The sequence below is a fragment of the Dromiciops gliroides genome, chromosome 5 (genome assembly GCF_019393635.1).
Source record: "Dromiciops gliroides isolate mDroGli1 chromosome 5, mDroGli1.pri, whole genome shotgun sequence".
NCBI lineage: Eukaryota > Metazoa > Chordata > Mammalia > Microbiotheria > Microbiotheriidae > Dromiciops > Dromiciops gliroides.
In genome coordinates, this window is record NC_057865.1 from 144,438,298 (window position 1) to 144,463,985 (window position 25,688).

The window sequence follows — 25,688 nt, forward strand, 5'->3', positions numbered from 1 at the left end:
AAAAAAAAAAGAAGCTTCTAAATTCTGTACTTTCTGTCATCAGAGTGGTACTGTTTGCACAACTGAGACTGTCGATTTTTCACTCAGAAAGCTTAATTCCAGCTTTTGATTTGTCCAATTCCACATGATGTTCTCTGCCTGTAAGTTTAATAAGATAAGGTGACAGCATAGAGCCTTACTGTATTCCCTTCCTAATCTTAAATCAAACAGTTGTTCTATGTGCGGTTCTAACTGTTGCTTCTTGACCTTATGAAGGCCTTCAAAAGACAAGGAAGATGATCCTGTACTCCCATATCTTTGAGGACTTGTCATACTTTGTTTTGATCTACACAGTCAGAGGCTTTAATATAGTCAATGAATCAAAAGTAGACATTTTCCTAGAACTCCCTTGCTTTCTTTATAATCCAGTGAATGTTGGCCATTTGGTCTTTAGTTCCCCTGTCTCCTCAGAAACCAGCTTGTGCTTCTGGTAATTCTTTATTCATATATTGCTAAAGCCTAACATGTAGAATCTTGAGCATAACTATGGGGGTGTGTTAAATAAGCACATTTTTTTTGGTAATTTAAACATTCCTTGGCAATCCAGTGGTCACTGTTGAATTTTCCAAATTTTCTAGCCTATAGAGTTCAGTACTTTCCTTTTCAGAATCATCTTTTAGGATTTTAAATAGCTTAGCTGGAATGCCATCATTTCCAATGGCTTCATTGTTAGCAATGCTTTCTGAGACCCACTTGACTTCATTCTCCAGGTTGTACGGTTCTAGATCAGTTACCATATCATTGTTGTGATCAGTGATATTGCAATCCTTCTTGTATAGTTCTTCCATATATTCCTGCTACTTCTTAATCTCTTCTGTTTCTTTTATGTCCTTGCCATTTTTATCTTTTATCATGGTCATTTTGGCATGAAATTTTCCCTTGATTATCTCTAATTTTCTTGAAGAGATATCTGGTCTTTTCCATTCTATTGTTTTCTTCTATTTCTTTGCGTTGCTCATTTAAGAAAACCTTCCAATATCTCCTTGGTGTTCTTTGGAATTCTGTATTCATTTTGGTATATCTTTCCCCTTTTCCTTTCCCTTTCGCTTTCTTTCTTTCCTTAACTGTTTGTAAAGTCTCATCAGACAGTCGTTTTGCATTCTCACTCTTCTTTTTTTGGGGGAAAAGACTTACTCTTTCTTTTTCTTTTCTTTCTTCTTTATTTTTTTGTTACTGCCTCCTGTACAATATTGTGAACCTCTGTCCACAGTTCTTCAGGTACTCTAATTCCTTAAATCTGTTCATCACCTCCACTTCATATTCATAAGGGATGTTATTTAGGTCATACCTATACAGTCTGATAGTTTCACCTACTTTCTTCAATTTCAGTCTAAATTGTGCAATTAGAGGCTCATGATCTGAGCCATAGTCAGCTCTAGGTCTTGTTTTAACAGATTTTATAGAACTCTTCCACATTTTGTTGCAAAGTACATAATCAATCTGATTTCCATATTGATCGTGTGGTGAAATCCCTACGTTGAATCTCCTTTCTGCTTTTTGAAAAAGAGTGTTTGCTATGACCAGTGAGTTATTTTGACAAAACTTGCTTAGTCTCTGCCCTTCATTTTGTACTCCAAGGCCAAATTTGCCTGTTATTCCAGTTATCTTTTGGTTTTCTATGTTATCATTCCTATCACCTATGATTTTTCCAGAGTTAACAAGTGATCTCTTAAATCACAAAGTTGATGGTCTTTTCTTAGTCCTAAGTCTTTTAGACATTTTTTTTTGCTGCATTTAACATTATTGACCACCCTCTCCTCCTGAATCCTCTATCCTTTCTGGATTTTCATAATACTCCTCTCTCCTGGTTTGCCTCCTACTTGCCTAACCACTCCTCCTTAGCTCACTCATCATTGATATCATGATCCCTAATTATGGGTATTCCCCAAAGTTCTATCCTGGGCCCTCTTCTCATCTCCCTCTATATATTATCTTGGTAACTTCATCGGTTTCCATGGGTTTAACTATTATCACCATGTAGATGATTTTCAGACCTATATTTCTAGCCCCAGTTCATCCCTTGAGTTTATGAGTTTTAGATGGTTCCACATCACCAATTGCCTTTTAGAAATTTCAAATTGAATGTTCCATACACATCTTAAACTCTAAATGTCTAAAACTTAACTCATCATCTTTCCCCCTTTTAAACCCTCCTCTCTCCTTAGCATCCCCATTTCTGTCAAAGCACCACAATCCTTACAGTTTCCCATATTTGTAACCCTGACATTATTCTGGACTCCTCACTTACCCCCACTCCACATATACAATAATCACATCCTAAATCTTGCATTTCTACCTACATAACAAATCCCCCATATGGCCCCTTCTCTCTATTCACACAGCTCTACCTTAGTTCATGCCTTCATTACCTCTTCCATTATTGCAACAGATGCCCAACTGGTTTCTCTGCCTCAAGTCTCTGCCCACGCCTGTCCATGCTACAATGATAAACTACTGTTACCTCTTCATTTAAGCAGGTCTCCTCAGGACCTATCTAGAATTGAAAGTTTGATTTCACTACCCTAAACTTTAATATTGTTTATATTTCTCTAATCTGTGATATCACCAATATGGCTATATTTTCCAAAGATGCAGCTGTCAATTTAGCTACAAAGTCTTTCTTTTTTCTTTTTCTTATTTGGTTTCATTTGTAGTAAGCATGTCAAGATTCCAATCGTTCAGTTCCTCTAGCATAATATCAACCCAGTGATCACTGGAAAAGAGTCTCACATCTAGAGTTCCTAATAATCAAAAGTCATTGATAGTCTAAAAACTAATTCTTTGTTCCCTTCCTAGTCTGCTACAATCAATGCAGAGCGGTAAGGGATCACACAGGACTGAGAACTGAGGACTGAGAACCATTAAAAATTTCTCTTTGTCTCATGGTTTTCCATGAACAAAAATGTAATGATCTATATAACAACAACAACAACAACATAATAATAATAATAGCTAGTATTTAAAGTATTTAGGGTTTGAAAAACGATTTACATATAGTAACTCATTTGATCCTCACAAACACACCTGTGAGATAGGTGCTATTATAATCTCCATTTTGCGGATGAGGGAACTGAGGCAGAGAAAGGTTAAGTGACTGGACCAGAGTCACACAGTTAGGGAGTGTCTGAGGCGGGATTCAATCTCAGATCTTCCTGACTTCAAGACATGGGCTCTATCCACCTAGCTGTTTATGAAATTAATGACGCCTCTTTTTAGAGAAACCGTTCTAGTTGAGATTGATTACCACCTATTTAAAATGTTGTGGAGTCGATCCTTTTTTTTCCCTTGTACTGATTTTATTTTTTTTATAACATAGTATGATAAAATGATAGCACATGAAACTGTACATCTATTATGTACAACTTGCTATTCCTTTTAAATATATAATAAATCTATCATGTAAATTTCTTCTCCCCCTCCTCTTTTTTCCTTCCCACCCCTAGCCCTGTCCTAGAGATGGCTACCATTCTTTCATTAAGTGGGAAGTTAGGTTATAAACTTCCTTCCAACTTCATTTCAATGAACTGATCAATCCACAAGAATCAACTACGAAAAAAAATTCATATTTTAGGATTCTATAATGTGTCTTGATCTTTACATTATAACATAATTATTATAGATATAGATATAGATAACATAAGCTGTTTAGAAGGTCATCTGAGATTTTTCAGACCTAAAATTTTTGAGGATATTTATATTAACTTAAATGTTGTTAAGCTATTCTAACTATTATGATGTTTGGTTAAGATTAGAGGCTCAGAGGGAGGGAGAAAAATTTGAAACTAGAAATCTTATAAAGACAAATGTTGAAAACTATCTCTAAATGCAACTGGAAAATAATAAAATATTTATATGGAAAAAAAGAAAAATAAATAAATAAATTACCCAGGGGGGAAAAAAGATTAGTGGCTCAGAAATATGCAGCTGCTCCTTCAAATATGTTCAGAATTTCTGCATGTCTAGTAGTCTGATAAAAAAAGACGATGAGGGACTTTTTTTTTTTTGTTTTGGTTCTGAGGACCTAGAAAGATAGTTGGAAAAATAGACAGTGATTTTAGTGATATGGGTGAACAATCATTACACACCTTTTAAAAAATAGTATTCTTTTATTTCCTTTTGTTTTTTGCCCTTTAGTGAGCTTTAGAATAACCAAAGAAAAAACAATTCACTATGAAAACTCTCTAGCAACTGCCAATCACTAATTCTCCTTTTTGGGGGGTTTTGGGGGTAGGGAGGCTTGGGGGGTTTGAGAGAAATCTCTTCTGTAACCTAGTAATTTAAAGTGAGTCAGACTGTTTTTACTATAAGTATTCTGTGGAAAGAATCTGAGATAAAAATTTTCATGTCAAGGCTTATATGAGAACAAGCCAGTTTAAAAAAAAATAGACATATAAACACAGTTGGTCTAACATTTACAAATATTTTAGCAATAGGCTATGCCATGTATATGGTAAAATTTTGGCACCCCTCCCCCCAAAGAAATCAGTCTGCTTACTCCTGTGTAAAAATATTTCTTTATTTTATTTTAAAAAGAGACAAAAGGTCAAAATGTAAACACACATTCCACATAAAAATGAGGCCAAAAAGACTTAGTGTATGCAATTATCCCGGAAACTGTATTTTATCCTTCTGGCTAGGAACTGACATTGTTTAATTTACATTAGATGTTCCAGAATTGTTCATGGAAGTAAGAGAGAGGTTATTTTTTAAAAAAAGATGGGGGAGAAAAGCAGCTTCAATTTACTTGAATAAATTTCAAATAGAAAAAAAACTTTTTAAAAGGCCCTTTTGGGATAATATGACTTGTTTTAATTTTAAATTTCTAGGAAGATCATGTTTGGCTTTTTAATTTTATTAGTATTAATTTATAAGTACTATTAAAAAAAATCTAATAAACAATGATGGCAACTCTGAAAATAACAGCAGACGTATCCCAACATAAACCTTCATTTCTTTCTCCAAATGTACAAGAATTGACTTCTTCCTAATTTCTTTTACATTTATTATCTATGCTACAGTATACTACAATTAGCATTGTTTTCAATATCATATTTTCTAATTCTCTCTACCTTATAATGTTCCATTCAGGATCATACACCTAGAGCTGTAAGAAACCTAGAACCAATCTCACTTTACACATGAGGAAACTGAGTCCCACAGAGATTAAGTGACTTACCCAAGGTCACACAGGTAGCAGGAGAGGAAGGATTTTAACCTGAGCAATTTGGCTGCAGAAACAGTTCTCCTTTCACTATACTCTGTTGCCTTCTACTAATATAGGATATAATGTTATTCACTAATTGTTTCACAAAAGTAAATCTCTATCTATACATCTTATCTCCCTTTTAAAATCACAAGTTTCTTAAGTACAAGAACCTTCTATTATATTTCTTTTGTGGCCTGCTAGTACCTAGCAACATGCCATGGTACACACACATACAAAGTTTTTAATGGCTAGTAACATGCCAAGGTACACAGGCACATAAAAATAACTTAATGGTTAATTCAACAGTAGGATAGATGTTTAAAGGGATAATTATAACCTATAAAACAAATGAATTCCTATACTTGAGTATGAATTCTTATTTTTGAATTTGTCTATACTTTTTTATTCGGAACACTGATCTTAAGATGTAGCTAGGTGGCGTAGTAGACAGAGTATGGGCCTGGAGTCATGAGGACATCAGTTCAAATCCTTCCTCAGACCTAAGCATGTGCCTTTGGGTGAGTCATTTAATCTCTGTATGCCTTAGTTGCCTATCTGTAAAACGTGGATAGTAATAGCACCTACCTCCCAGGATTGTTGTGAGGACCAAGTAAAATAATAATTACAAAGCACTTAGAATAGTGCCTGACATGCAGTAAGTGCTATATAAATGTTTGCTATCATTAGTTGTTTTATTATTATTATTATTAATTACTATTATTATTACTGCAGAGCAATGAGGGTTAAATGATTTGCCCAGGGTCACACAGCTAGTATGTCTCAAGTGTCTGAGGCTGGATTTGAACTCAGGTCCTCCCGAATCCAGGGCCAATGCTTTATCCACTGTGCCACCTACTTGCCCCTAGTTATTATTATTAAGAAAGATCTAAAAAGAACATTGCCCTGGCTAGCAGAAGACTTGGATTCTGATCTAGGTTCAAATACTAATTGATCATAAGACCTTGGGTCTCTGGGCTTCAGCTTATTGTGTATACCTCCCTTCCTTCCTTAAAGACAGCTCCAGCACCACCTTCTTTCTGGGTGAAGCCTTTCCTGATCCCCCAAACTGCTAGCCTTCTCCTTTCCTGACTAATTTATTTTAATTTATTTTCTTTATATTTATTCCACTTATATCCTATTCTGTATATAAGTATCTGCTTGCCAAAAGTATTCAGTACTGTGAGAGAGGAAATCCAGCACAAAGTCCGGTTTAAAGAGGGGATTCCTTGTAGATGGTGAGGTCCTCCAGATCCTACTGTTTGCAGATGACATCATACTGGTTGCATCAAGTCCCCAAATATTGTAGAGCTTCTGGGATCTGTAATCACTCAAAGAAGTCTGACCTGTGCATCAACATAAGATCAAATAGGCAAAGAATATCTATTGGCATCTGAATGGACAACCTCTAGAGTTTGGTCAACTGTACATGTTAGGTAAGACAGACAGAACAATGAGCTTAGCCAAGAGTTGAAAAGGAAGAAGAGAGTTATTATTTGGAAGAAATTTCAAATAACCTTTACTGACCCCAAGTCTTCCATAATGGCAAAAGTCTAAAAAAAAACATAAATGTTTTGTCAGTATTGCTGTATGTCAGAGAGACATGGAACACTACTGCTTTTGAAGAACTAAAGAACAACCCAAAGAGGATAGTGGAAAGGCATACAGTGGGTGTGAATAGGTTGCAACATACAACCAAAGGAGAACTCTAGAGAATGGAAGTTAAAGAATGGCTTCAAGAAATTGTATGAGAAAGAAGATAGGCTGATGAGAAGAGAATAGTGAGGGATGAACCTTCTCACATACTGAATGAACCCTCCTTTTAGGAGGATACAGATGAAAGTAGAATAGGATGGTCAGAAATAGATGGTTTGAAATCTGTATTATTGGAACTAACTCTTGAATCAGTGAGATCACAGATCCATCTGATGAATTTGAGTATTACTAAGTGTTAACAAGTTCATATATTGAACCAGAATCAGCTTCATTGTAATTTCCACATATTGTACCTAGTTCTGTGTTCTAGAGCTAAATCTAATGCCTGTTCTGGAAAATACACCTTCAAATATTTGAAAACTGCTATTTTTGAATCCTCAAAATCTACTCCATTTCTTCAGATTAGATGGCCTGAGGTCTCTCTATTTAACTTCCTTTAGTTTAACAATTCCCTTGAATTAAATTACGGTGTCCAGGAACGAACATAGTAAGACAAGTGGCAGATTAGAGATCTTTACTATTTTGGCAACTATACTTCTATTAATACAGCCTACATATATTGGATTTTTTTGGTGGGTACTTTACACTGGTGAGTCATTATGAGTTTGCAATGAATCAGGTATATTTAGATAAATTTAAATATTTTTTCACAATTAGCAAGCCAGTTCTTTATCTGTGCAATTGATTTTTTTGAACTTCTGCAAAGGCCTTTACATCATCAGAGAACCACTGACCTTACCCATTAATATTTTTTGAATCTAGATTCTCTCATATAATGATTATACTGTATTACAGATTTGTTACAAATTTGGCATGTATCTTCTTATATCTTATACAAATTATTGGTTAAAAACATATCAAGGCTGAGCTCAGAGTCCTCGATCCCAATGACTCCCTTTGAACTCTCTCTCTCTCTCTCTCTCTCTCTCTCTCTCTCTCTCTCTCTCTCTGTCTCTGTCTCTCTGTCTGTCTGTCTGTCTCTCTCTCTCACACACACACACACACACACACACAATCTCTGTCAGTCTGTCTCTCTCAATCTCTCCCTGTCTCTTTCTCTGTCTGTCTTGCTCTCATTTTTCTTTATTTATTGGCTCTTTCCCTAACCAGCTATAAATATAAGCTGATTTTGCATATTCTTTAAAAACCTTGGGGCAGCTAGGTGGTGCAGTGGATAAAGCACTGGCCCTGGATTCAGGAGGACCTGAGTTCAAAACCATCCCCAGACATTTGACCTGTGCCAGCTGTGTGACCTTGGGCAAGTCACTTAACCCTCATTGCCCCACAAAAATTTAAAAAAACCTTCAGTTGACCCCACCATTCCCTTAAGATCCTGTCCTACATATGTTTTTCCTTTCATAAACAAACTCCTAAAAGTCACTTATACTCATTTTCTTACTCATTTAACCTCACAATTCTTAGTAAACTGTGTTCATTCAGGTTACCAGTGACCTTGATGCTAAATCTCTTGGCCTTTTCTTAGTACTCATCTAATTTGACTTCTACAACCTTTAACAATGTTAACCACAACATTACTTTAAGATACATACCACCCTGCAGAGTCAGTGTGGTGTTACAGAGTAAATGGAGTTGGAATCAGGAAGACCCAGCTTCAAATCTTGCCTCATATTTACTAGCTGTGGGACCCTAGGCAAGTCACTTAACTTCCATGGGCTTTAGTTTCCTGGTCTGTAAAATTAAGGGGTTACACAAGATGGCTTCCAAGGTCACTTCCATATCTAGAGCTAGGGTTTTATGATATGCACACTTCTAATCTCTCTCCAGAATACTAGTCCTGCATTAACAACTGCCTGCTGGACATCACCTAGATGTCTTATCTGTATTTTAAACTTAAAATGGAAATCATCTTTCCCTCCCTCCAAACCGCTTCTCCTCAAAATTTCCCTATTGATGGTGATGGTAACATTATCCTCCCTAGTTTAGTACTTGGGTATCATCTTAGTCTCTTCACTCTTCCTTATTCTTACAATTGTCAATCAATTACCAGTTGTTGATTATATCTCTACACTCTCTCTTAAACCCTTCTCTGGTTTTGTTGTTCAGTCATTTTCTCCAAGGTTAGGTTCTTATCACCTCTTTCCTGGATTAGCTGATATTTCTGTTGCTATTCTTTTCTCCTTCTAATCCATATTCCACACAGCCAGGAAATAATCCTCTTAAGCAGGAGTCTGACCAGTCACTCGCCTCTGGTTAAAAATCTGGTTTCCAAACAATTTTTACTGTTTTTTAAAAATATTAATATTCTTCACATACATACTCTCTGTTCCAACCAAACCAGTCTACTATGCCCCTGAACCATTTCATCTCTCATTTCTCTACAAAGAATATCACCAACTCCTCCCAACCCCACCCCCATATCCCTTGCCTGAACTACACGATGGCACTTCAGCTAAATCAGAAAGACTCATCTTCCTGAGTTCAAACCTGGTCTCAGACATTTACTAGCTGTGTTACCCTGGGCAAGTCACTTAGCCCTGTTTGCCTCAGTTTCCTGATCTATAAAATGAGCTAGATAAGGAAATGGCAAACCATTCCAGTATATGCCAGGAAAACCACAAAGGGGGTCACAAAGAGTCAGACACAACTGAAAACACCACTTCTTCACCTGATTTCCTTATAGTATTCATGTTTCTTCAACAATCTGCTCAGGTTTCTCCTCCACTACTAACCTTCTGTGATACCTCCACTTGAGAGCTCTTTCCCTCATGAAATTACTTTTTACTTATCTATCTACAAATTGAATTCCCCCACCCCAGAAGAATATAAGATTCTTGAGCAGAGGAACAATTTTAGTTCTGTCTTTGAAAGGTGTTTTGCTAAATGCTAAGAGCCACATGGTAGATGCTTAATAAATATTTGTTTAATCAAGTCCTAGGGCTTCCTTTAGCTACTTCTGTTCAAATCAGATCTAATCTATCCATCAGGCACTTCAACTGTTGTCAGGTACTTCACCTTGTGATATGACCTGCTAAGTGCCTTTTCTTTTGATACCCTGTCTCCAATAAACGGTTAGTATTGTGATCAGCAGAACATGTGTTCATTTTCCATGTGGTCCTGGCAGAGTGATGTTGTACATTGTTCCTCTGATGATATAATGACTGCAAGTCTTTGCTCTTTAGATTTTGGATTTGAATCAATATTATAATGTAGATTGGTATAACCCATAGCCATTGTTTACTGTCTTGGGGTTTGGGGGGGGGAAGGGATAGAATTTTTAACTCAAAACTTTAAAAAATGTTATAAATTATTTTAAACATATAATGGGGGTAGAATATTTTGTAAAATGCATTGGCTTTCTCAATATACTGGGCTAGCTTCTGCATACCAAGATGAGTTCTTAAAAGAAGAGGAGATAGAACCATTGGAAACAGATGGGCTGTTGACACTACAGAAGTATCTCACACATGAACCTAAAGTACATTCTTATTTCATCAGGAATAAAATGTCTTGGGGCAAAAAGGAAAAAAAAAATCTAGTGCATATGTCACTCTGAGAAGTTCTGTGAAGTTAAACATTCATACTCTGAGCTTTATGAACACCTTTTCACCAATCACGGTTGTATAAATGTGACCAAGAACAACTTAGGAAGTTTTGTATCTTTTGATGCCCTCTTTTTACATACTAACTTAGAGAGTTAGTTGTACCTAATTCAGCTATATCCTGGACTGCAAGATGAGAAAATGTCCTTTTTCTATTGTGCATGTTTAACTTGGGCAATAGAAAGTAGCTAGACCAAAGAGTATATGAAGAGATGCTACATGGAATAAGTCTTGAAAGGTGAATTTTAGATGGCTTTAAATGCCTGGCTAAAGAATTTCTCTTTTGTTGTAAAGGTAAGAGGGAACCATTGAATATTTTTCAGGAAAAGACTGATAAAATATAAGACCCCCAGTATTTTGGGAATTTTATTTAGGAATATTACTTACCAATTATATGATAGATTTGAAAAGGTGGAGATTGGAGGCTGAGAAACCAATTTGAAGGCTACTGAAATTATAAAGGAAGAGGAAATATACATTTATATAAGTGCCTAGTATGTGCCAGGAACTATGATAAGCGCCATTGACAAATATTTCCTTTGAGCATCCTGGCAAAACAGGCACCTTCTCAGCAGTAGCTGAGTGAGTTGAGATAACCAGATTGATGTGCATTTATTCCCATTTATCTAGCATAAAATGCAAACACCTCTCTTTCACTTTTAAACCTGTCACAACCTAGCCCTACATAGCTTTCCAGTCATACTGAATATCACTCTCCTTTCTACATGTTCCATTTCAGCCAAACCAGCTTTCTCTCTGTTCTTTACGCACAACATTCCTCCTCTCCCCTCTATGCCTTTGCTAGGCTGGGAATATATTCCTTCATCTTTAACTCACTGAATTGCTCTCTTCCTTCAAGATGCAGCTCAAACACCACTTTCTACATGAAGTTTTTCCTGATGTCCCTATTTGCTAGTGCCCTCTGTCCTCAATTATTTTGTATTTAATGATATATTTACTTATTTTCATTCTCTTTACATTTATTCTGTAAATATAAGTATATGTATTTGTCTTCCCCATTAAAATGCAAACTTCTTGGGAGGAGAAATTCTTTCATCCCTTGTGTTTTTATCCAATAGCTTAGCACAGAGCCAGTCACAAGCAGGCACCTAATAAATGCTTGTTGACTGATTGTATAGAGACAATCAATAATATTTACCAACTGGTCGGATTCCTTCATTCAATCAACTCTGAATATATGATTTATCTCCCTACATCCAATCTCTTTCTCTTCCCATCAATAGTGCTAAAGTGATAGTCCTAAAATATAGGCCTGAACATGTCACTTCCTTGGTCAAGGAAAGACAATGCCTGCCTCCCCCTTGCCCAAAGGATAAGATACAAACTCCTTTGTATCTTAAAAGGCTTTCACAACTGGCTCCAAACTACTTTTGCTAGTTTTTCCACACATTCATCTCTTCTCTTAATCTGCATTCCATCAGGGCTGCTGTCTCTAATGCAAAGGATGAGCTTATTCCTCACTTCAGTCTCAAGATTTCCTTCAAGGCTCAGTTCAGGTGATACTTCCCTACAAGAAGACTATGCTGACCTTTCCACCCCCAGTTTCTAATACTTTTTTCCCAGAAATTATTTTATATCTACTTTATATGAGAGACAATGAGGTATGGTTGATAGAGAGTCATTCTTGAGGTCACTAAGACCTGGGTTCAAGTCCTGCTCTGGTACTGTGACCTTGGGCAAATCACAATCCTCAGTGCTCTCTAAGACTATGAGCTGCAGAATAGGTGACAAACTGCATTACTGGGGGGACAGTACCAACGAAATAACTACTAAAGCTTAAAACGACACTGGGGGGGGGGGAAGCTAGATGGTGCAGTGGACAAAGCACCAGTCCTGGATACAGGAGGAACTGAGTTCAAATCCAGCCTCAGACACGTATTAGCTGTGTAACCCTGGGCAAGTCAATTAACCCTCATTGTCCTGCAAAAACAAAAAACAAACAAAAAAATGACACTAAGAGATTTGGGATACCCTGTATATGACATTTATTTAATATTCTGTGTACATACTATTTCCAACAGAATATAAGCTCTTTGAAGGAAAGGATTGTTGCTTTTTTGTCTTTGTATCCTTAGTCCCTAGAAGAGTACCTGCCATACAGGAGGTCCTTAATATAAATACTTATTGGGTGAAGTAAATATTAATTATCAGTAGATTACTCATACTTACTTACATAAATTCTTACATGAATATCTATCTTCTGAATTTCACAGAGCTCTCAAACATTGTTATGTGAAAAAACAAACATTAAGGAAAAATATTTTTGGATATATATGATTTAGGGTTCCAACATAATACCTACATGTAAAGAGACTGCCAGTTCACCTGGCTGGTACATAGCTCTGCACAAAGTCCTAAAAGAAGCTGTTACTCAGAGTGCTAAGACAGTAACTGCTTGTTTTGAGTGTGACAAGCAGTACATTGGAGTGCTATGAATATAAAAACTGTTCTATGATTATGGGACAGGCATAATTTATCCAATTATGGACCAAAAAATGAGAATTTATGTAACTTTCAGCCTTGTTAAAGAAGGGTAGGGCACACATTTTAACTTTCATAATACAATACCAATATTGTGTACCATATATTACTCTGTAAAGTAACTTTCTGTTAGCTAGCTGTCATTTAAAAAAAAACAACTAGCTTCTCAATGATTTAATCTCCTTAAAGGTGCAGGTACTAGGTTTATTTTCTAAAAATATAAAAAATCAGTTTTATAAAAATATCATTTTTAGTTAATACTTTACTTTTTCCAAGTTTATTTGGGCTAGGGAAAACAAAAAAGACCAAAACCTTGTACACTATCCGATGCAAACCAATACTGTCATGTTTAATTTATCTAAATGTAATCATAATGGTAGTCTAAATGCAGTGAAGAAGATATTTCAATTAGCACAATGCCTCCAGTTCTTAGCATAGTTCCTGGCACACAGTGGGTGCTTCATAAATACTTGCTAATTCACTCTTTCCCCAAGAATTGTACAGTCCCTAAAAAAAAAAAATCCAAAGAAGAAAACCTCTCACCTTTTTTTTTTGCCATCTATCTTGTAAAATAGTACACACTGCATATTACATAGAGACTTTAGCCAAGGCAGTGTAAGGGGCATTACCAGGGGCAAACTTGATCAATGGTCTTGCCTTCCAATAAACTCTTATCAGCCAGAGAAAAAGAACAGGCTTTTTGATGCTGGTGAATGGGTATTTGCCTGGAGTGAAATTTACAACTATTCTTTGTGGACCTTGAATCAATGATTGCTTCTTGGAACTTCCTGCTGGGTGGATGGATGGTTTGACTGTGAATGTTAGAGGAAAATACTATTTTATACTTCTGGCATTTCACTGGAGTAGTATTTTCAGTCACTCTTAGAATCGCACAATATTAGTAATAGAAATCTTGAGAAGTTGTCTTGGTCTATTTTTCTTATTGCTCTTCCTAACTCATTTCAGGCAGAATTTTAAAAAATACCCCCACCACCACCATTTCAAACAGACAAAATATGACCTGCTTTTAATAAACTCCAGAGAACCTACTGCAACATTAAACAACCCTTACACAAAGTCTGGTCATGAAATCCTACAGTTTAATTGGAAAAGCTGAGGAAGCAGAAGCCTTTCCTGGCACAGTTTTGCAAGGCAGACATCTTCAGAGAGAATTCTGTTGAGCAAGACATATTGAGGGAAATGGTGTGGCGCCTCATTATCACACTGCCACTGCCACTGGGCCTCCCTACATCTCCTGAGGCATTTAGACACAGTGATCTCCTGACTACTCTTAGGAAAATGACATTTTAAAACCTGTCTCACAGCTGTGCCTCAGTGATAGACTACCTGGCCACCAACTCCTCAAGAGCTCTGAGGAGGAAGTAGATGTGGAGCTCATGTGAATGCCTCAGGTGCATATGTGGGCACACACACACACACACACACACACACACACACACACGGAGGTAGGGCAATAGTCCCTGCTCAGATTTACTACTATCTCTCTGATGACACTATTTATCTCTAATAAAGCACTGGATGTGAGAGTTAAAAACAAATAAACAGGGCAGCTAGGTGGCACAGTGGATAGAGCACCGGCCCTGGAGTCAGGAGTACCTGAGTTCAAATCTGGCCTCAGACACTTAACACTTACTAGCTGTGTGACCCTGGGCAAGTCACTTAACCCTCATTGCCCTGCAAAAAATAAAAAATAAAATAAAAAATAAACAAATAAAACAAATAAACTAAAATCAATGCTTGAATGACCTTATAGAATTCCCTTTCTGTGTTTTAACTCTGTGCTGGATATCCTCCATGACAATCCAACACCTTTGGTGGACATACATTTAATGTCTTATTTGATATTAGTAATCAGTGAGTCAGACAAGAAACTGAGCCCAGAATTGGACAGGAGGAAGAAAGAGAAAACAATAGCTGAAATATTTTGGGAATGTTTTGTTTTTTTTTTTTGCAGGGCAATGAGGGTTAAGTCACTTGCTCAGGGTCATACAGCTAGTAAGTATCAAGTGTCTGAGGTCGGATTTGAACTCAATTCCTCCTGAATCCAGGGCCAGTGCTTTATCCACTGCACCACCTAGCACCCTCGCCCCACCCCCCCGCCCCACCCCGGAATGATTTTTTAAAAAGTTTCAATTTAACATTGATATTTTTATATATGGCTACAAGTCATAGAATGCCACAACTTCTAAAGGAATTAAAGTTGTTTGTTGCTCAAAGAGCAATGGAGAAGTGTGTACAGTGGGCGTAAAGAGTCTACAATATATTACTAAGGAAGAATTACATATAAGTGGTGGATATAAGTGATGTAAAGGCTGTCATTAGGGATTCATGATTAGAAAGGTGGGGCTGATACATAGTGAGGAACAACTAATTGATGGATAGCCTCTGGGGTTCACTAGCATCCACATAAATCAAAAGGGCCAGAGGGAAGTCCTTAGCACCTTGTATCAAAGTGCAAACTGTACTTCTGGAGGGACAATCTACCACAAAAGAACTATTTCAGGCCTGTATTTGCATCTTCAGCACCTAGGACAGTACTTGACACAGAACAAGTGTTTAATAAAAGTTTTTTGATTGGACCTTAGAGATCACCTGGTTTGATCCATGACTTTTAGAAATTTCCTTGCGGGCCACAGACACATACAAGTCTTCTCCATCCTTAAAACAAAACAGAACAAAACAAAACAAAACAACCTTCATTAGACTTTTCCATCTCCTAAATTTGTTCTCCCGTGCCTCTTCCCTTTTCAGCCAAACTCCTACAAATAGTTGTCTACACTCATGATTCAGTTCCTGCCCTTAACCTCTCTACTAAACCCTCTACAATCTGGCCTTCAACACCACTCAATTCAAACTGCCCTTTCCAAAATTACCAATGACTTCCTATGTGCTGCATCTGATAGTCTTTTCTCAATGTTCATTTTTGACCTCTGCATTATTTGACACTGTTAAAGCACCCTGTCCTTCTAAAGACTTTCCACTTTCTTCCTGCTCCTCAACTTTATATAGATCATCACTATTAATATGACTACAACGGTGAAAAAAAAGACTCCAAACTTTTCTCTAGTTGACATCATTCACTAATATGATTTTAATTATTGTCTCTATGCTGATGACGCCCTGATCTTTATTTCCAGCCCCAGTTTTTCTCCTGAGTTCTAGTCTGGAATTGCCAACTGACTTTTTTTTTCTTTTTTCTTTAAAAAAAACTATTCCATGCTCACTTAATTTGCTTATGGTATCACCCTTTATGTGTAAACCATGTGCTCAATTTGACCTTTTCTCGGTATATGGTGTGAGATGTTAGTCTATAAACTAGTTCCTGCCATACCTTAGTTTTTTTTAGTTTTCCTAGCAGTTTTTGTCAAATAATGAGATTTTGTTCCAAATATTTGGATCTGTGGGTTTATCATATACTAGATTACTATGGTAATTTACTATAATGTAATTTGTACCTAATCTATTCCACTGATCCACCACTCTATTTCATAGACAGTACCAGATTATTTTAATAATATCCACTTTATTATACAGTTTGAGGTCTGGTACAGCCAGACTACCTTCTTTCATATTTTTTTCATTGATTCCCTTGATATCCTTGAGCTTTTGTTCTTCTAGATGAATTTTGATTTTATTTTTTCTAGTTCTATAAAATAATTTTTGATATTTTGATTGGTATGGTACTGAATAAATGGATTAATTTAGAATTGCCATTTTTAATATATTGTCTTAACCTACCCACAAGCAATTAATATCTTTCCAATTGTCTAGATCTGACTTTATTGTTTTATAGTTGTATGCATATAATTCCTGGGTTTTTCTTGGCAGGTAGCCTCCTAAGTATTTTATGTTGTTTACAGTTATATATATATATATATTTTTTGCGGGGCAATGGGGGTTAAGTGACTTGCCCAGGGTCACACAGCTAGTAAGTGTCAAGTGTCTGAGGCTGGATTTGAACTCAGGTACTCCTGAATCCAAGGCCGATGCTTTATCCACTGCGCCACCTAGCTGCCCCTTACAGTTATATTAAATGGAATTTCTTTTTTATCTTTTACTGTTGGACATTGTTGGTAATATATAGAAATGCTGATGATCTATACAGGTTTATTTTATATCCTGAAACTCTGCTACAGTTGTTAATAATTTCAAGTTGTTTTTAGTTGATTCTCTAGGATTTTCTAAGCATAACATCATATCACCTGCAAAGATATTATAGTTTTGTCTCCTCATTGCCTATTTTAATTCTTTTAATTCTCTTTCTTCTCTTATTGCTATAGTTAACATTTCTAGTGCAATATTAAATAATAAAGGTGATAACAGGCATCCTTGATTCATCCCTAATTGTACTAGGAAGGCTTCTAGCTCATCCCCCTTCCAGACAATGCCTGCTGATGGTTTTAGATAAATATTACTTATCATTTTAAGGTAAACTCCATTTACTCCTATGCTCTCTAATGTTTTTAAAAGGAATGGGTGTTGTTTTTTGTCAAAGGCTTTTTCTGCATCTACTGAGATAATCATATGGTTTTTCTTGGTTTTGTTATTGATATGGTCAATTATGCTGATTGTTTTTCTAATGTTGACCCAGCCCTGAATTCCTGGTATAAATCCTACCTGGTCCTATGATCCTTGTGATATGTTGCTGTAATCTCTTTGCTAGTATTTTATTTAAAAATTTTTGTATCAATATTCATTAGGGAAATTGGTCTATAATGTTCTTTCTCTGTTTTGGCTCCTTGTTTAGGTAGCAGCACCATATTTGTGTCATAAAAGGAATTTGGTAGGACTCCTTCTTTGCCTAGTTTCCCAAATAGTTTATATAGTATTAGGATTAGTTGTTATTTAAATGTTTGGTAGAATTTGCTTGTGGATCCATCTGGCCATGGGGATTTTTTTATTGGGTAGTTCATTGATCAATTTTTTTCTAAGATTGGGTTATTTTGACTACTGGATTATTAAAATTTAAATGTGCGGGGCAGCTAGGTGGCACAGTGGACAAAGCACCAGCCCTGAATTCAGGAAGACCTGAGTTAAAATCCGCACTCAGACACTTGACACTTACCAGCTGTGAGACCTTGGACAAGTCACTTAACTCTCACTGCCCCACAAAAATAAAACAAAACAAAAAAAATTTAAATGTGCTATAGGCATCCCAAGCACAAAATGTGCTGAACTGAAATTATTGCCCCCACCCCGAAAAAAACCCCAACAACTACATTTTGAGCTTCTTTTTTTTTAATCGAGGGCCCAAGTTCAAAACCTTGGTGTCATCTTCCACTCTTCACTTCTTCACTCACCCTACATATACTATGAGTTGTCAATTTTGTCATTTTGTCCTCCACATCTCTTAAATTTATCACTTCTCCATTCACACAGCCACCATCCTAGTTCAGGTCCTCACATCTCTCTTGGCTGGACATTCACAATAGTCTCCTAATTGGTATTCCTTCTTCAAATATCTCCTTTCTCTAACCCATGCCTCACATAGCTGGCAAACTGGTGTCCCCAAAGCACAAATTTGACCAAATCATTCCCTCACTCAATAAACTTTAATGCTTCTTTATTACCTCTGTGAACAAATATAAACTCTTCTTATTGGTATGTGAAGCCCTTTACAACACGTTCTCAAACCTTTCTAACCTTATCATACATTCTTCTTTTCCATCCATTTCCATTCTTCATTTCCATACTAGAGTCCAGCTTAAGTGTCCTTCTTACTGTTTCTCACAGAGGACAACCTACCTCCTGTGCCTGTGCTTTTGCACTGGCAACTATTCCCTATGCCCGAAATGTACTTTCTCTTCAAATCTGTCTCTTAGAAACTCAAGTTTCCTTCAAGGTCCAGCTCAAGTGCCAGCATCCACAAGAGGCCTTTCTTCACCCCCTCCCCCACCCACCAAAATCACTCTTAAGGGGTCCTTAACTTTTTTTGTGTCATGGACCTTTGGAGCTTGGTGAGGCATAGGGAACCCTTCTCAGAATAATGTTTTAAAATTCATAAAATAAGATTACAAAGGAAACCAATTATGTTGAAATATAGTTATCAAAATATTTTTTAAAAGTTCATTAAGCATGCTTAATCTACCTAGAAGTGTACTGGCTGTCTTTCCTTGATAGATTGTACATTTCTTGAAAGCAAGGACTGATTTTGTTTTTGTTTTTGTAGTTCCAGTGCCTAGCACTGTTCTTCATACCCAATAGGAATTTAATAAATGCTTACTGATTGACCCAACGAAATTAAGAGATCAGCCCAGGTTCACATAGATAGTAAAAAGCAGAGCCAGGATTCAAATTTAAGTCCCCAAATGCAAATCCAATACTCTTTCCATTAGACTGAAGCCAGATTGTGAAGGGCCTTGAATAGCAGGATGAAAAAAGTTATACTTATTCATTAGACAACAGGAAATCACCAAGGGTTTTTGAATAAAGGAATGACGTGATCAGAGTGATATGGTGGCATTACTCAGTCAGCTATACAAATAATGGATTGGAAAATGGAGCAAATTGAAGCAGAATGAAGAATTAGGATGTTAGTCTTATATTCTGTGCAAGAAGCAATGAGTTGTAAACTAGGGTGAACTAGTAGGATTGCAAAGGATAAGATGGCAGCATCAAAGGACTGCTGGCAGCTGATTGGCTGTGGTGCGTAGAGGAGAGGAAAGAGTCAAAGATGACTCTGATCTCTCCACCATAAGGCATAGGAAGATGGCTGTGTCATCATTAGAAATGGCAGAGATAAAGGCATATTTCTGATGGACAATAAGTTTTGATCATGTTGAGTTTCAACTGCCCAGAGAGACAACCATATGAAAATGTCCAGTGGGTTACTGAAAACATGGAACTGGAAATTTGGGGAGATCTAGAGATATAGATTAGTAAGGCTACAAAGATAGTCGAAGAAAAAATCTTGGAGGACAACCATGTTTAAGGGCTAGGGGGAGGGTGAAAAGAGAGACAGAATGAGCAGTCCGAGGTCAGATCAAGAGCATACAATGTCAAAGAAATCCAAAGAAGAGAATATCAAGAAGTAAAATATAATCAATAGTGCCAAATGTTACAATTCATTCCTATTCTACCTTTGCATAATTTATTTTTTCCCTCCTAGATATATTACCTCACACTTGCCCTTAAAATTTATTTTGTTTCTAAACATGTTTCCAAAGCATAAAGGTCATTTTAAATTCCAGTCCTACCTCCCCAGATACCACTTACCACTTTTTCCTACTATGCCTTAGTAGCATGTGCAAAGTTGATGAAAACAATAAACTACCTATTTGTAATATCACAGGAGATTTCTATCCTAATATTACAATGTACTGACCAACAGTTATCAAAAACCAATGCATCAGTAACACAAATGTTGTTTTTAAAATGCTTTAAAATCTGTCCTCTCATTCTATATTTACAAGAACCCAGTGGTTATAAAAAACTGTTATCCCCATTTCACAGTTGAGAAAACTATAGCACAGATAGAGTAAACAGTTTATCCTAGTTCATACAGATAATCATAGAGGTATATCATATTACAATGCTATTCAGTTTTTGTTGTTGCTTATCCTTCATTCTCAAAGAGGACCATCACATTGGGGTGATTTCATGACTTAACAGTGAATCGGATTTAAGTGAGGGAGGGCTGTTCAAGGTCACCAACCTCATGCCTCCCACAGAGCCATCTGGGGCCAGTGGCAAGAGATATATTAGGATGACTGGAGATGACCCTGGATGTTTAAGATAATTGGGGTTAAATGACTTGCCCAGGGTCACACAGCTAGTAAATGTCTGAGGTGAGATTTGAACTCAGATCCTCCCAACTTCAGGGCCAGTGCTATATCCACTGTGTCATCTTGGTATTCAGTTTACCTATCAGGTAAATGATAAAAATATTAAGTAATACAAGAACAAAATGATTAACATAATATTTTCCATCCCAAGTCAGTACTGATTCAATTTTTTTTATCCAATTATACAACCTAAAAACTCAGTCCAGATCAGAGATCATCAGCCTTTCAGAGGCAGTTTGCCAAGTCTTCCATTTTTTCATTATCCTGAGGGAAGTCACACTTTAAATCATTATCAGCTAACATCTGAATTATGGTTTAGCATATTATCAAGAATTAGTTGACAGTCAGCTCAGTTCAGGGTGGAGGGGGGAGGATAGGTGGCAAGTAGTGAAAACTATACTATGCTGCTAAAAATTATTTCAACCCATACATAAGAAAACAGACAGGGTCCTGGGTTTTCTTAGGCAGATTTCAAAGTTGACTGATTGTAATAATGTGAAAACCAAAGAGAAAAAAAAACTGTCAAATTTCCTGTCCTGATTTTGGGTTCAGGAAAATTATGAGCATTAAGCTTTGGAGTTAGAGAACCTGACCTGCCTTTCACTTTCTACCTCTGTGACCTTAACCTTTTGGGGACTCAGTTTCCTCATCCTTAAAATAACAGGGGTATACAATATGATTTGTAAGGTCCCTTTCACCTCTAAATCTATGAGCCTGTGGTCACAGTAGCCTTAAACTGTCACACCCTGGTCTGGACCACATTTCTCCAGTTTATTATCTGGGCTTCTTGTCTTATTTGGTTAAAGCCCAGTAGCAATGTGGTCAAGGTCACATGCTTGTCCTCAACTTGAGTTAGTTAGTTCCATGGCTACATATTACACTCAACATTTCAAACAAGGGGAATAAGAAGAGAGTATAAATGGATGAGCACAAATTCTTCACCACTACTACAAAAATAATGAAAAGGAAATGCTTCAACTGAAGGTCAGTAGTGTCATTTTCATGGAGGAAGAACAGCACATTTTGCATGTCCTTTGAGAAAGGCTTAAATGCTAAAGTCAAGCTAGATTACATCTTTCATTATGCTTTGACCTCACAGGCCTTCTGCTCTGTCATAGTAAATTAGATTAGTTGGATGGGGCTCTATCTTGTCCTGCTAGTTATATTCAATACTCAATTGTCTTTAAGGTGATTGACAAATTTACATTATGTTTTTTTCCTGGAATTTTTCTGTGTGCAAGAGTAAAATTTATAGGACCATGATCTTTTAGCCTCATTCTTTTGACTTTTTTTAAGTGGCAATACCCTAGCTTTTTTTTCCTTTTCTTTCTTTTTTTTTTTTTTTACAGTCTCTGGACATTTCCATATTCATGTTTCTGCTCTCAGCAGCACTTTAAAAACATTTGCCAATTCTTTTCGTATGTTATGATGTAAACAATCAAGGTCAGTGAATTTTGGATGGGTAAGTAATTTAATTTTTGGAAGGGCTGTTACTCTGGGCAAGTCACTTAACCTCTCAGAGCCCTGGGCAATTCTCTAATTAATCTAAGTACAAATTGCAAAGCAGGTGCTGATCAATATTGGCAGAGCGAGTTTCTCATAGCAATGAAACCACAGGTTGTGGTCAAATATCTTACTCAGTTAATACTTATTAAATTCCTCCTATGTGCTGGAAACATATGGTTACAAAAATATCTGTCCTCAAGGAGTTTAAAACTTGATCCCAGTCTCCAAAACATGAATATCTGTTGAAATGAAATAATATGGACCAAGTGCTAAGGACAGTAAAAAAAAAAGTTTTCTTTTCCCTCCAAACTTATTCACATCTGTGTAAAAACTGTCTTGACCATATAGTCCAACAATTTAAAAAATAATTTATTGTTTTAGAGTCTTGTCTGGTTGTGCTGAAAGGTTAAGAAGTGAGTTGCCTATGGTCACCCATTTAGTCCATATGAGAGGCAGGATTTTAAACTGTCTTCCTTTCTCCAAAGTTAGCTGTCTATCCACTTAACCACATCGACTCTCAAAAAAGCACGGTGCATCTAGAAAATGTATATTATAGTAATCTACCAAGTCTTCCCTCTCTACTTGGCTTTCCCAATCTCACAATCTGAGCATCTAGTCCCTTTTTATAATTTCCTCCAAGGAGAGAATAATAGAAGCATAGTTGCCTCTGCCTTTTTGATTTTATCTATTATTTGTTCTTCCTTCCATTAAATAAAAGCACAACATTTTACTTTACCCTCTTGTTCCTGCTAAGAAAACTTAATTCCTGTGGAAAAAAAAAAGACACCACAAGACTAATTACTCTGAACTAACAGACATTAAACGGGTCACAACAGCTCCCTCCACCAAAAAACAATGCTAATTGCTCTGAGCTAACAGATATTAAAAGGGTCACAAACTACCCTCACTGAAAAAGAGTGAAGAGAAAAAACTTGCTTCTCTTTCTCATCATACAGCAGTAATTTCAGGGTATTGTGAATAAGCTTGAAATAATGGGCTTTTCAGTAAGCTTATAATATGGGTTTCAATACATGATTCTGTAAAGAAAGGAAATGTCTTTCTGGAAACATGAAAGAAATTCAAAAGACCTATATTAAAATCCGTCCACTGCAGACTATACACAATAGCAATATTACAAGAGAGAAAATAAAATCTGGTGCAATGCTATTTGCCTATGTGCCACATAACACAAGAAAACACATACACAACATGTTATTCTAAGTTTGAGAAGTGGAAGAGATGGAATTCGGTCATATTGTGTAAATAGAAGAGGGTGAGTATGTGGTAGAGCTTGAGGAGTGTAAGCAGAAGGGGTGGGACTTGCCAGGATCAGCTATTTGCAAAAATGCCTTTTTCTTCTCCATTCATTCTCTTCATAGTTTTTGGTGTCTGGCACAGTCCCTTACAATTACTCACCAGCTTTCCATTCTCAAGCTTTAGAAGGTACCTGGAGTGTTTTCCCCCCTCACACATTAAGTAGAAAACAACACTACATTCAATGTATGATTTAAATTTAAAAAGCTGTTTCCCCTTTTCTCCATTCTAAGGGCCTCAAGGGTTGCAGGCTAAGAAAAGTCCTTTCATTTTGTCCCAAACTCAAAAATCGAACAAAAAGGATAAATTGGGAAGTAATGAATTCTGTTGTTTCAAAGACAGTTAAGTAATTTTCGCAAAATGCTTCTGATTCTTTCTTGCTTTCCTGTGAATCATTGATACTAAGATCAGCAACAAAGGATTTGATGTCAATCCTATTTTTCATCTCAGGACATTCCAGATGCCCCGAAAAAAGGGCAATGTAGGCCAGCAAGTTCCCCATATCGCTCCACGCAAAACACGGTTTAAAAAAAATCTTTCAAACCACATCTCTGCACCCCATTAAAAGTTGTTATTACGAAGCGCCCTCCTTGGCTGCCTCCTCTCCAACCAGCCTCTAAACTCAGGAAATTAAAGGTTGAAGGACAAGGGAGAGGCTTCTTTCTTTCACGTCTTCCATACCCAAAGATGAAGGGGGAAAAGAAGGAGGTAGTGACACCAGGGAGAGCAGAAATGGCAGGTGGGCGAAGAGAAGTGACAGAAATGGGTGACGAGGAGGTAGGAGATGGAAAGGTAGGAGAATGGGGGAAAGATGTGGGCGCAAGAAGTAGAGAATGAAAGGAAAGCGAAAGACAGCAAGGGGTGGACGGGGTAAGGGAAGGAGACAGGAGGCGGGGGGAGACGATGCAGGGCCGGGGGGACTCCGTGGTCCCCATCCAGGGCACTGTCAAAAAAGGGAAGTGCTCACCGTTAAACGCCCCTGCGTCCCCGGGCTCCTCCTCTTCGTCGTCCTCCTCCCCGTTCTCTGACTCGGTCTGCACGGGCTCCTCCGCAAAGTTGACCCCCCGGCTGGGGGTGCCACCCCCAGCGGCTCCGACCCCGGCCAGGTCACCAGCGCCATGGCCTCCTTTATGCCGGTTCTCCTGCTGGAGGCGGGTGAAGTGCTGCAGGGCGAACTCCAGCAGGTCCCCGGGCTGGTGCCTCAGCACCTCCACGGTGAAGCTCTGCAGCAGCTCCGTGAGCCCCGCGGGGATCTCGATGCTGCTCATTGCGCCGGCCGTCTTCGCCCCCGCCGCCGGGGGCAGCGGGACTCCGCGTCCTTCCCCCGGGCGACGACTGCAGCCGACGGCCCCGTACCGAGGTCAGTCGCCGGCAGCGCGCCTAGACCTGTGAGAGCGAAGCCAGCCGCAGGCAGGTGAGGGCCGCTCCCTGGGCACCCACGGCTCGCTTGCCCGCGCTCTGGCTCCAAGCGAGCTGCTGCAAGGGAACTCAGCCCCCGGAGGGGCGGCAGCATCTCCGGCTCCTCCCGCGCCCGCCCTGTCTCTCCTCTACCCCCTCGAGAGCCCAGCCCAGCCCAGCCCAACCCACGCCCCGCCCGCTCCCGCAGGAGGGAGGGGGCGAAGCATCCATGTGACCCTGGAAACCATGACAACCACCGCCCGACAAGGGCGTTGCATCTCCGCCCCTCTGAGGAATACTCGGCTCCCCAACCTCGCTGCCCAGGGGGAGAGGGCTTACGGTGCAGCGCTGGGGAGCTCCCGCGTCCACCCCTTCTTACTCTCCTCCAGATACTTCGAAGAGGCCCTAGTGCCTGTTTTCAACTCAGCACGCCTAAAGTTGCGCTTGTTCTTCCCACAGTGCTCAAAGACTCAGATGTGTCTCCATATGTCTCCATAGCCCCTCACTCACAGAACCTGTCCTATTGAGGCCACCTGCGTCCTCGGGCATTATTTCTACACTAGCAATTTCTGCAGTTCCAGTAGTAGTCCCTATCCATAAGGCTTTACTATCTTTCTATATGAATGGTGGGGGAATCTGCAGTTT

General features: G+C 38.1%; 1 protein-coding gene across 1 annotated transcript in view; it reads right to left on the minus strand.

Annotated features, from left to right (window-relative positions):
• Positions 1-25,196, minus strand: part of PRKAR2B (protein kinase cAMP-dependent type II regulatory subunit beta) — a 148,355-nt gene extending 123,159 nt beyond the window's left edge. The window contains exon 1 of the mRNA XM_043968323.1: positions 24,613-25,196. Coding sequence (XP_043824258.1) covers positions 24,613-24,913 — 301 coding nt within the window. The 5' untranslated portion in view covers positions 24,914-25,196. The remainder of the gene's footprint in view (positions 1-24,612) is intronic.
• Positions 25,197-25,688: the final 492 nt, after the last annotated feature.